This window comes from Sceloporus occidentalis, unplaced genomic scaffold, assembly GCF_023333645.1.
Source record: "Sceloporus occidentalis isolate IW3139 unplaced genomic scaffold, rSceOcc1.0.p SCAF_56, whole genome shotgun sequence".
In the NCBI taxonomy this organism is placed as follows: Eukaryota; Metazoa; Chordata; class Lepidosauria; order Squamata; family Phrynosomatidae; genus Sceloporus; species Sceloporus occidentalis.
In genome coordinates this window covers 5,280,296-5,292,043 of record NW_028317036.1, presented here as the reverse complement: position 1 = coordinate 5,292,043, position 11,748 = coordinate 5,280,296, and the positions used below count along the sequence as shown (strand labels likewise).

The following is an 11,748-nucleotide window of genomic DNA, read 5'->3' as shown; positions in this document are numbered from 1 at the left end:
ACCTTTTATAGATGAGTAAAAGATTTTTCAACTAAAAGTTAGAAACAGTCATTTTTTTCTAAATTTTTCACCATATTTTATACTTTTTTTAGTAGTAAATAATATGATACAATCAAAACAATGTCATCTAAAGAAAGCCCTTCTTGTCCTGAAAAAAACAATATCTAATGTGTGTGGGTTCAGTAAACGGGAAAGAAGAAAATTACAGCTAAACACAAGCAGCGCAGAAATGTTAAAAAGGCCATTGTCACGAAGGGTACAAAAAGTAAAATCAGCCTTTGTCACGAAGGGGTTAAACGTGTTGTGGAGCTGTTTTATTACTGGGCTACTTTGGGTGGGATTGCCCTCCTTGGGCTTAATGTTACAGTGAAACAAAATATCATCATAACATTTAATGATCTAAGTATGTGTATCTCTGTAAACTAGTAAAATAACGATGCTGCACAAAAGAACTTTGATCTAACAGACAAATCAACAACTTAAAACCCAACTGATTGAATGAATGACCCTAACTAAACATCAATCTAATAATATTCATTTTAATGTCTCTCTCTCGTAGTGTGAACAGTGAACAGGTAGCAGGATGTCTTTGCCCTTCTACCAAAAACGTCATCAACACTATGACCGTGGGTATCGTAGCACAGAACTCCAGTCTACTATGAGCCAATACCAGCACGAAGAGATGCGCCAGTCGGCGTCCCACAGCAGCCAACTGGGGTAATGAACTCAACATAGCATATATAAATTACTATGTGTCATAATATGCTGCTTAATTGGTCACTGGATATGTCATACCAGCAATGGACGAATAATGTGTCCATCTGCATTCATTTATAACAAAATTATAATAACCTAAAGCTAACTGGCTAACATTAGTTGTATTAAATACACATGCTTTCTTATAGTTAACATGGTCCCATCAGTGCACTCATACTTTTGTGTAAACCTAGTTTAATGTTGTAAATTGTACGTTTTACCGTCATATAAAAAAACCTATATGAGGGATTTTGTAAGTTTAAAGTAAGAAATATATTTCTATTAGAAACTTTTTGTCAAGAGTTACTGAGTGATTATTCCTCCCGTAATTTATCTCTGCCCTGTTGTTAAGATGCTTATTGGTGTTGACTGGCTTTGGCTGCGGCTGCATTGGTAATGGTGGGTGAGGAGAAGAGAGAGAATTTCAGGATAGGAAATTGAATAGACAATACTGGCCCAGCTACTCTGAAGCATAGATCCCTACATTGTGACATAAATAATTATACAGAGCTGTGGAAATAAGTGTACTTGTTTCATGTGTGTACTGTGCGTTATATTCTCTTCTTGTCTCTGGGTTCAGAATTAAACCCAGAAATACCCCAGCTAGTTTAGGCCCATGCATGGTGAACCCATTACCTCACTGTGCTCTTGGTTACTGCTTTAGCTTACTACCCTGTGACCATCTGCACTATGCCAAAATACATTGTGATGCCCTAGGTTGCCAGTGTATGGAGAGGAGAGCTAAACATTTCTTTTAACAACACTATGATTTGATATAAGAAAGGCCATAGAGGATATAATATATTTATAAAATAAAGTAATAAAATTGATACATATACTTCCAAAGAATTGAGCTACGACTTACACTGTTACCTATTGTGCTTTATTTGAGATAGTCTTACAACCTACCAGGTTGAATTTACTTAGAGGTACTATAACTGCAGAGTGATTGGAGTTATAAATTCTCCTCTCAATGGTTCATCAATAGAAACAGGATTTGAGGAACCCTAAACAATAGTAGCAAATGGGAGAGTTAGGAATAAGATGAGGTGGTATAACAATAGAGGTGCTAGGGAACAGGTTCTCATCTATACATATGTGCTAGGTGTGTATTTATAGTATGCATGTTCTCACTATGCGTGTTCAATCTATCAATTATCACTGTCTAGTGACAGATATATAAATGTTACAATATCATGGCATGTGGGTGACAAGGCCAACATTTCAGCCTTAAGTGGAGATGAGTACCTGGAGTATGGGGACCTCTGAATTAGAAGTTTATAATGTCATCAGTAAAGTGACAATATTATGTACTATAAGGCTATCACTAGGGGCACAACATTGAATTTGTTGACATTGAATTTAACATCATAAGAAACAATGAAGACAACATAGTCTTTGCCAGAAATATGTCTTCTGCTCAATGTAATGTACACAATCCACAATCTTAATTTCAGGTAGTGGCTGAAGAAATTAACAGAAGGTTTTAGACATTAAGCAGTATAGGGAATGATTTCAGCATTTCCACCAAGTGATAGGTGATTCTATTAAATTAATGTACTAAATACTGAAAGCCGTGGTGGCAGCATTATCCCTTCAACCCTGGAGATTTTTTAGTGTTCAGTGAAACTAAGTAGACACAACTTTCCAAAAAATGTTCTGCACGTCATATGCTTTGGTATAAAGGTATTTCTGTTGCTAATAAATAATATACCTACACTTTTAATACTCTTTTATGGAATTTTCTTTAGCCTGAAGTCATCCCATAGAATGATGGAGGATAAATCCCAGAAGTTGAGTCCCATGGCAAAGAGATCAAAATATTTGACTCTGCGTGAAGGCAAAGAGAATGAAGATGTTGACTATGTGGTTCCTCTATTCAGAGGACGGTATGTATATTTCATGTTTATTTTTACAGTTGCTATTCAGGCCGACTGACCTTTTTTTCAGCCCATCTGTTCACCAGTGTTTCTTGTTACAGGGTCAGTGTATTAGATTTCCCCAAGTAAAACCAAAATAGCAAGGAATGTCACTGTCACTTTTATCTCTATTGTCTTCAGGCAGGTGGAAAGGACCTAAAACTATCCTCCTTTTCCTTCAAAGACACTTGTCAAGGCAAATCATTGAAATGTGGCACATTACCACTTTGGAGTTGTCCATACTATTAATTCTGATCCAAGTTATTATTAATGTAGATGGGTAGCGTTACCAGAGACATTTGTCCCCACAAATTGGAAAAGGAAAGGAAATGTATTGAAAAATGTTGCTAAATAAAAATATAATGATAAAAAAACACATACCGCATGGGTATGTTGATTACTTGTGATAGAATAATAGTTTTTCTCTGGGCGGTTAATAGAAAATGTAAAAAAAAATTAACAAAATTTAGCCACCCATGTCTCTACACATCATCAATTTAAGGACTAACCGAAGTTAAAACAGAGGTATAAGCAAGAAAATTGAATTTATTTAAACTTCCATCTCTCCTTTTGAGGAGTCTTTCTATACTATTTTATGACTTTTTTTTTCTTGCAGTCATGAATATGCCAGTGGAATTACTGATACTGAAGAGGAAAGAATCAAAGAGGCGGCTGGTTATGTTGCCCGAAGGAAACTGCTTTCAACTGGCGAAGGGATTAGTGTATCAAAGGCATCTTCTGCATCGTCCGCTCATTCTGAGCAGTATCAGAAAAAATCACGGAGTGTTTTAATACGAGAAAAAGCAGAGCAGTTGGCACTCAAAAAGACGGTACTTTAATTAAATACAAACTTGGCAATTAATAAAAAGAATACAATAAAGCGGCCCTATAATATATAAAAATAGATTGAATCTTGTATTGAAATGCTACAAGGAAAGTGTTTCATAATGTAAAAATATTGCATAATAGACAGGAAATTCATGCAAAGGAACACTGGCTCCTGTTCTTTCTTCTCTATCCTTCTCTCTTCTCTATCTTTCTCATCTTTATTTTCCCATCATTCTCTCTCTTTTTTAATAATTTTTTTCCTTTTTTGTTCCCCACCCAACACTTTGTGTATATTGTTATGGTAAGGAGTTATGTAGAATAAGTATGCTGCTAAGAATATTCATACAAGGCATATATATACGAGAGAATTGAAAGGTGTTATTAATATTATGAGATAAGATGCGTCACCACACACTTATATTTACTCCCACTGCGCAAATGCCAATCAGTGCCACACTGGATATGACATCATTTCTGTTGCGGAGCTGACTGGCAGACGTGGGGCTAAGATGGACAAGCTGGGGACAAAGATGGCACAGGCAGGCTGTTTGGGGCTACAATGGCACTGGCAAGTTGTTTAGGGTAAAGATGGCACAGACTGTTTTGGCACAGACAGCTGTTTTGGGACAAAAGTAGCACTGTGGTTTCTAGATACACCACTGTGTTAAATTGTATGATTTAATGACAATTATTGTTGAATATTGTATAAAGGGGGGAGGGCAATATACAATGCAGGGTTTATTCCTGTTCTGATAAAAAAAAAACCCAATATAAGCTAATCAATTATTTGCAGGGCTGGCTTTAATTCCCAGTTCAGCCCTGACCACACATGTTGTATCCTTCCTATTTACCCCAGCTTAGCACTTTACATAAATCTCTTTAGTGCTGTGGTTGTCCTGGTGGTGGCGTTATCATCTTATAAACCTTAAATCAAGATCACTTTTGGTATTTAAATAGTAATGATAGTACCATTTAACAAAGTAACAAGATTATAGTTTACACGATCATTTACATATAAAATTATCATACTAACAATACAGATAATACTCAAAACAAAGTAAAATCCACAAGTATATAATCATGATATACAGTATAATATTATGAATAAAATCAATATATAAATCATAAGCTAATATAGACTATAGTACCCAAACTATCTACAGTAATGTATCTAGTCCCTGGGACACTAGACTTTCCCTTTAAGTAGTTAAGTAACCTTTCTTGACCTAACGCTCACACCTCAATTCAGGCTGCTCACTTGCCAAGCCAAGGAACCCATAAGATATATGAGATGGTTTAACTGCTTGGGAAAACGAGAGCAGAAGATTAGTAAAGTTGAGTGCATTAAAGAGGGTGTTCAAGTGAACCTTGAAAACATTTTCAACAATAAAATGACCTGGGAATCTAATGACAAGCTTTTGTTATGGTACAATAACTAATGCAGGGGAGGGCTAGGAGCCTAAGGCCTGGGGGGCAAGTCTAGTCAACTGGCCCATTGTGCCACCAAAGCGGCTGCGTGCGACATTGAAAGCGGGCGTCGTGCGGCAGTCACTCCACTGGCGCCTAATGAAATTAAAGCGGCCGGCGTGCATGCACCGCGTTGCCCAATGGCCGTGCCTCAGCTCTTCATCCCACTTCTTTTAAGATGTGGGACAAAGAGCTGAGGCACAGCCATTGGGTCTGACTGCCGCAAAATGCAGGGGCGTACCGAGAGTATTTGGCACCTGTGGCATATGCTGTATGTGGCACCCCCCACACACACTTTAAAACTGCATAGTTTCTATGGTTAGGCAAACATTGACAGGGGTACAGCATAACTATTATATACTGAGGCACACATCAATCACTATACATTGAGCCAGACACTGACAATACTGCACTACAACCCCTATGACTAAATACTAAGCCAAACATTGATGTGGTGTAGGCTTACCACATCAGTGACTGGCTTAGTATATAGTAGGGATGCACCGAAATGAAAATTCTGGACCTAAACTGAAAATTCAGCATTCACTTGGCCAAAACCAAAAAAAAAACAAAAAAACGTTAAAATACTTTATTAAAAGTAACTCACCAAAATTAGACGAAAAAAAAATCAATAACAATATTAATTTATATATATTATATATATAATTTATATATATATATATATAATTAACAGCAATCACAATCCTATCATGCCCAGGTTCTAGCATGTGCTGGCTGACTTAGCATGATAGGAGTGTGATTGCTGTCCTACCTTTCTTCTGTCACTGTCACTTTACCTCCTCCTCTTCGTTCTTCCTCTTCTTCTGTGTCCTGTCCTTCCGGTGTGGAGGACGGTGGGCGTGGCTTCAGTGTTGTGCGCCGGGATTTGACATCAAGTCCCGACACACAGCCACAGTTGCCGCGCCGGCACCCCTCAGATGAGTGGCAGCCGGGGGGGCCGTCCCCCGCCAGGTACGCTACCGGCACGACGGCCGCATTCAATCCCGCTCGCAGCAGCTTAGTTTGCGGCTGCGTTGAATATTCGTTTGCCGGCCGGCCCACCGGCCCGGATTCAGGGCGGCCTGGGGGGCAATTGCCCCCTTGCCCCCCGGCCCAGCCCGCCCCTGAACTAATGTATAGACGATCATTACATAGAATGGACCTATTTGTTTCAGGTAATTTGGTTTCTCTGTGCACATCTGCAAGCAAGACACTGAGAACTATATGAAACATTTTAAGGTTGACAAACCTTAGGGAGAAAAAAGTTTTTTCTCTGAAGAACTCCATACAGTATGTTGTGTATATACAATGCAATGAAACTTATCACATGCTGCCACCCTGGCCATCATAATCACTTTAAATAATTATTTTCTTGAATGTAATGTTCAGTATCCAAACTATCTCCTTTCATCTCTATATCCTTGACCTTCTTCAAATTTTGCTTCTGATACGTATTATAATTCTAGATGTTAGTCATTACCATTACAGTTTATTTAGTCTTACCCTTGAAGGAACATAATGGAATGGTCTAAAACTACTTAAAACAAAAAAAACTTTGCAGCTTATATTCTATTATTAAAATGCATCTTTTCCAGATAGAAGACACTGAAGAGTTCCACAGGAAGATAAATGAAGATACACTTTTACATGCGCCTGTTTTTGTCATCAAGCCTCGTTCCCATACTATCTGGGAGACCCAAAACATCAAGTTTCACTGCACTGTCAGTGGATGGCCAGAGCCGCGTGTTACTTGGTAAGATACCTCCATGACCCTAGGCTTATGTTTATCAAGGTCCATGTCCTACCTTTAGCGTGGTGCCTATTCTAAGTACTTGTTGTTAATATTATTATTATTTATGTACCAGGACCAATATACATAGTGCCACAATACATGTTAATAATTGTTTGATTGCTAGTTAATTGGAAAATGCCAAACTTTGTGGTAGTGTTAATGATCCACCTAGTAAGGCTTAGTAATGTATTCATTTAGTTACAAAAACAGATGGAAAAACTAAAATATCAGACCTTTTTTATGCAAAGCCATTGGGACCTTTCTGTCTGAAATTAATGTCTTCAAGATTGTGTTACACTTTCCACAAATACACACGTCTTGACTGAATGGAGACTATATGGGTTCCCAGCACATTTCTTCACTTGCAACTGGGTTAAAGGAAAAGTGGTTTACACTGCTCATAAACTGATACAGGTATTTTTATGTGGCCTTTTTCTAGGTACAAAAACAATGTGCCCATTGATGATCAGGCTAATCCGGAGAAATACAAAATTGAAAGTGCATATGGTCTACACTCATTGGAGATTTACAAGTGAGTACCAGTCAAAGACTGGGTCAAAAACATCAATATATTATACTATATGAAATAAGATAACTAAGGAGTAGCACTTGATCCTGGTGGATTATTAGGAACCAAGGATGTTGAGAGAAAAGTGACGTCATTAAAAATGTCCAGCTGTTCCCTGGAAAAAATATTAATGTGACAACATTTACAGAATTAAAAAAGCATTTAATGAAAGTGTTTGGACATTTATCTTTACTAGATACTATGTTTCCATAAATGTTGTATTTAGTTATAATAGCAATTCTACATAAAGCCAGCAGGATGTGTACTGTAGGACCTCAGGTGGCATTTCCATGATGATGGGATTCCTTTTCTGTGGCTTTTCTAGGTTGCCCTTTTTGTAAATGAGTTTTGGATGGGGTTGAGCGTGAAGATATGTTTTGAGTTTCTTTTACTGGTTTTGCCGGCCCTCCCCAGACAGCTAATAATTGATGGATTTTATATGAAGCAAGTGCAGTTTTTGGTTTAGTGAAGAGATTTCGAACATTAAATCTGTTGTTTACATCTATCTGTTGATTTGTATGTTTCTTTTAAGAGAAGCATTTCTTTGACTGAATTTCACGTAGTCTCAGAGTTTCTGCTATATTTTTTATTATGTAATAAAGCAATAATTTTTTGGCAGGGGAGGTGGTGTCGCAGACCTTTGTTTTTATCTCTTATGAAGCGGCAGCTGAATTCCAAATCTATTTATAGATCACTGATACATTCTTGGGATATTTTTGTCAGCCCTGTAATGCATGTACTTCAGCTGTCAAAGAGCAAAATAAATGCAGAATATGTATCTTTTGCCTCGAAAAGCTGTACAGCAAATACATGCGATTTGCCAATACTGTTACAGTTGATTCACTGTATATTGAAATAAACCCATGGTTACAAGTATAAATAGCAGAGTTGTCCAATGAAATATAAACTGTCCATGCAAAACATCGATACAGAAATACAAGGGGTTCTCCCACAGATTTTGCTTAAGGGGTGACCAAAAAGAATATGTATTTAAAGTTAACATAGATTTAAATGTATGATCTATATTTCAGATGTGACTTTGAAGACACAGCTCAGTACCATGCATCAGCTATGAATGTCAAGGGGGAAAACTCATCATATGCATCTCTTGTGGTAAAGAGTAGGTTTGCAAATCTTTCTTTCATCTTCTTATAGCTGCTGTATATAAATCTTCACGCAGTAACACTGTTTGTTTTTCTCTTAACAGGATACAAAGGGGACTTAGATGTTACACCTTTCCCTACTTTTACTGGGGCTCCATACAGCTGTAAGTTGTGTTTCTAAGTTTGGCTGCTCTGAGGCAAGATAAAATGCTATAGAGGCCTATTAAATCAATTTTAACCCTTTACCATTAAGTGTCGATCGATCCATTTTTGTATCTGCACTTGTATCTGAATGCCATTGCCATAGACACTGCTATGTTGACGACATTGGGAAAAAATGGGTTCCTCAACCTGAAAAACATCAGTCTGGGTGGGATTTTAACATCTCTTTTCTTCTTCAACGATAAAAGCTTTTTGTATAGATTGTTGTAATAGAACCCACATCAGTTCAAGGGTACACCAACCTTGTAACCTCTTCAGTATGGTCCTTTTGTTGTATATTTAAATGTAATCTCTAAATATCATGAATATGTTAATCTAGTAGCCTGTTTATTAAAGCTTGATAATTTCTCCTCTTGTTTGTCTTACTAGTTAGCATCACTCCATATGGCTTTGCTTCGAAATTTGACATTCATTTTATGGACTCTTTTGGGGTGTCCTTTGGGAAAGAGGGTGAGACACTGAGCTTGGGGTCCGCAATCATTATTCATCCGACCATCAAACGCTTCCAGCCAGAGATCCAGTGGTATCGAAATGGTTAGTGTGCTTATAGGTCTCTTAATAACTCTTAATATATAATTTAAGTTTATAGACATTTTAATGGGTTACTAGATTTTTAGATTTAGTGCTGTGCCTGAAGTTCATCTAGATTTCTATATATTTGAATGTTATTAAAACCTGTAGAGACTGCTAAGGGATTGGGGTTTTATTTTATAATGCCTACAAATCTCAAACTTATAGACCAAAATGGACAGTGGTTTAGCAAGACAAATAGGAGTAAAACACAAAAGCCAGAATCACAGATGTGGCAGGGAAAAAGTAAGCCATACTCATGACCCATGGCCTCACTAACCAAAATGTATTATAAATGAGGATAAATCATGGATAAGATCATATTCCCGTTCATGCACTTGTTGGAAGTGACCAATAAGACAAACCTAAACTATAAGGCTTTCAAAATGTTGGCATGACCACTAGAGCTTCACTGCACAATAAAAGATTATCACAAGAATCCCACAGCTAACAGAAAACTTGATTTAATTGAATCTGCATAGTTATTTCTACTGATTCATCAGTGACAATACAAAATGCTCTTGAAAGCAAAGTATATATTTTTGTAAAGTACTCAAATATTTAGCACAAGGTTGCTTCTTTGGTCTTTAAAGGCAATGGGATAAAGCAATAAACAGTAAATTGTCAGTAAAACAACAATTTTGTAATAAAAGGGTTTATATCTAAGAATGCATTATTTTACTGTGTTTTTTTTTTTAATTTAAATGTTAGAACAACAGTCTCTGATGTAATATTCTACCGAAATGCAGGTGTTTTGGTTTCCCCATCCAAGTGGACCAACATGCACTGGAGCGGTGAACGTGCCACTTTAACGCTTACCCATCTGAACAAAGAGGATGAAGGCCTTTATACTCTGAGAGCCGTTATGGGAGACTATTATGATCAATACAGTGCTTATGTATTTGTTAGAGGTATGTGCCGAAAAGACGTTGCTTCAGCATTCACTAACTTACTGAACCTATATGTTTAAATTCCCAGTGTGTTGCTTACCCAAATCAATTGAGATAAGCATACTCTACTGACATAATATATATTTTTTCTGTTCTGAAGCAAGTCCACTTGGCCCAGCCATTCAAAGCATACCAACCCAAAATGAGGGCCATATGCATTGTATAATTACACCAGCAACCTTTCCCTATGTCCCATAAAGCCAGTATATATATATATATATATATATATATATATATATATATATATATATATATATATATATATATATATATATATATAGTATATATAGGCTTTTTAAATATTTTGGATTATGTCTTCTAAAATGAGCAAAGATAAAATTTTGTAAAACTATTTTCCACAAGTATATAAATAAAACAGGAGCAAGGATCTATTCAGCCAGTTTTATCACACATTTTAGAAGAGCCAACTCATCAGTGCGTATATTTCTTGTAGTCTTCACCAGTTTTCCTGATAGAGTTGTTCTGCCTAATTATATGTCTTTATGTGAAAGAATTGCACAAAGAATACACAGATACCATTTTCTAGTAAAGTACACAACCAGCACTGCTTTTTTTATTTATTCGCTGTTATTTTATTAGATAGTTCTGTTGTGGAATGAAATATATAAAGTTTGTGGATTTTTTTGTACTGATTACTGCTTCTGGGCCATTTTGTGGTTCTCCCATCGTTACATTCATTGTCAGCCTGTTGGAAAATATATTTACCTATTTTTTAAATTTGAGAAAATACTACTTCTTCTGAAGGAGACCTTGTCTTATCATATTTCAGCGGCACAGTGCAATATGTAGATGTAGCTAATCTAAGTTGATGGCAGCTGAGCGTCTGATACAAGAATAGTAAGCGTTTGGAATTCTTGGCCCTGAGTTAGAGATCCAAAAACGCACCTATGCCAAGTTCAGCAGTATGCACGAAAAGACACCGTCCAATAATTTCAAACTTCTCTAGACACACCTTATAATCATACAGATTAGATATATCATATTTTAAATATTTTGGAGTTGGAGAGGATACACATGTTTAAATACAGTAAGTTTAAATACAAAAAAATATCACTTAAAACTTAAATTATCATAAAATTAGTTTGCATTTCATACCATCAATCAAGGATGGTATATTGCATCTCATAATCTAATTTCCTGTCTGGCCACCATATCTAATGTTGCTTGTATGTATGCATATTTTTATTTATCGAGTGTTAATAGATTTACTTACAGGTGCTGTACACCATGGCACGCTGGGAAATCATGTTATATCCCAGTGCTCCGCAGTCAGGACAGTGGCTATAGAGGGGACAGCTGGGGGTGCTGTCCCGGTCTCCTCTGACGAGGATTTTTTCCTGTGTTTGCTACTTATTACTTAGGATCCAAAACATTTGTTATAAAGAACCAAGGATTTTTGGTGATGTCTCTTGCATTTTGTTTTGTCCTTTTGTCCGTTCTATGAATACTGTTACTTCTTTACTTGATATTTACGAATGCTAGATTGCTGAGTTTATGGTAATCCCAATACAATGATTACTAGTCACTCAGTGAAATCATTCATTCTCGATTG

The 11,748-nt window shown here is 36.7% G+C and overlaps 1 protein-coding gene across 1 annotated transcript in view; it reads left to right on the top strand.

The window, feature by feature from the left end:
* Positions 1 to 583: 583 nt before the first annotated feature.
* Positions 584 to 11,748, top strand: part of LOC149287859 (myomesin-1-like) — a 42,030-nt gene continuing 30,865 nt past the window's right edge. Inside the window, exons 1-9 of the mRNA XM_089492451.1 lie at positions 584 to 717; positions 2,508 to 2,645; positions 3,292 to 3,505; positions 6,566 to 6,723; positions 7,202 to 7,294; positions 8,362 to 8,450; positions 8,538 to 8,597; positions 9,025 to 9,189; positions 9,975 to 10,136. Coding sequence (XP_089348577.1) covers positions 584 to 717; positions 2,508 to 2,645; positions 3,292 to 3,505; positions 6,566 to 6,723; positions 7,202 to 7,294; positions 8,362 to 8,450; positions 8,538 to 8,597; positions 9,025 to 9,189; positions 9,975 to 10,136 — 1,213 coding nt within the window. The remainder of the gene's footprint in view (positions 718 to 2,507; positions 2,646 to 3,291; positions 3,506 to 6,565; positions 6,724 to 7,201; positions 7,295 to 8,361; positions 8,451 to 8,537; positions 8,598 to 9,024; positions 9,190 to 9,974; positions 10,137 to 11,748) is intronic.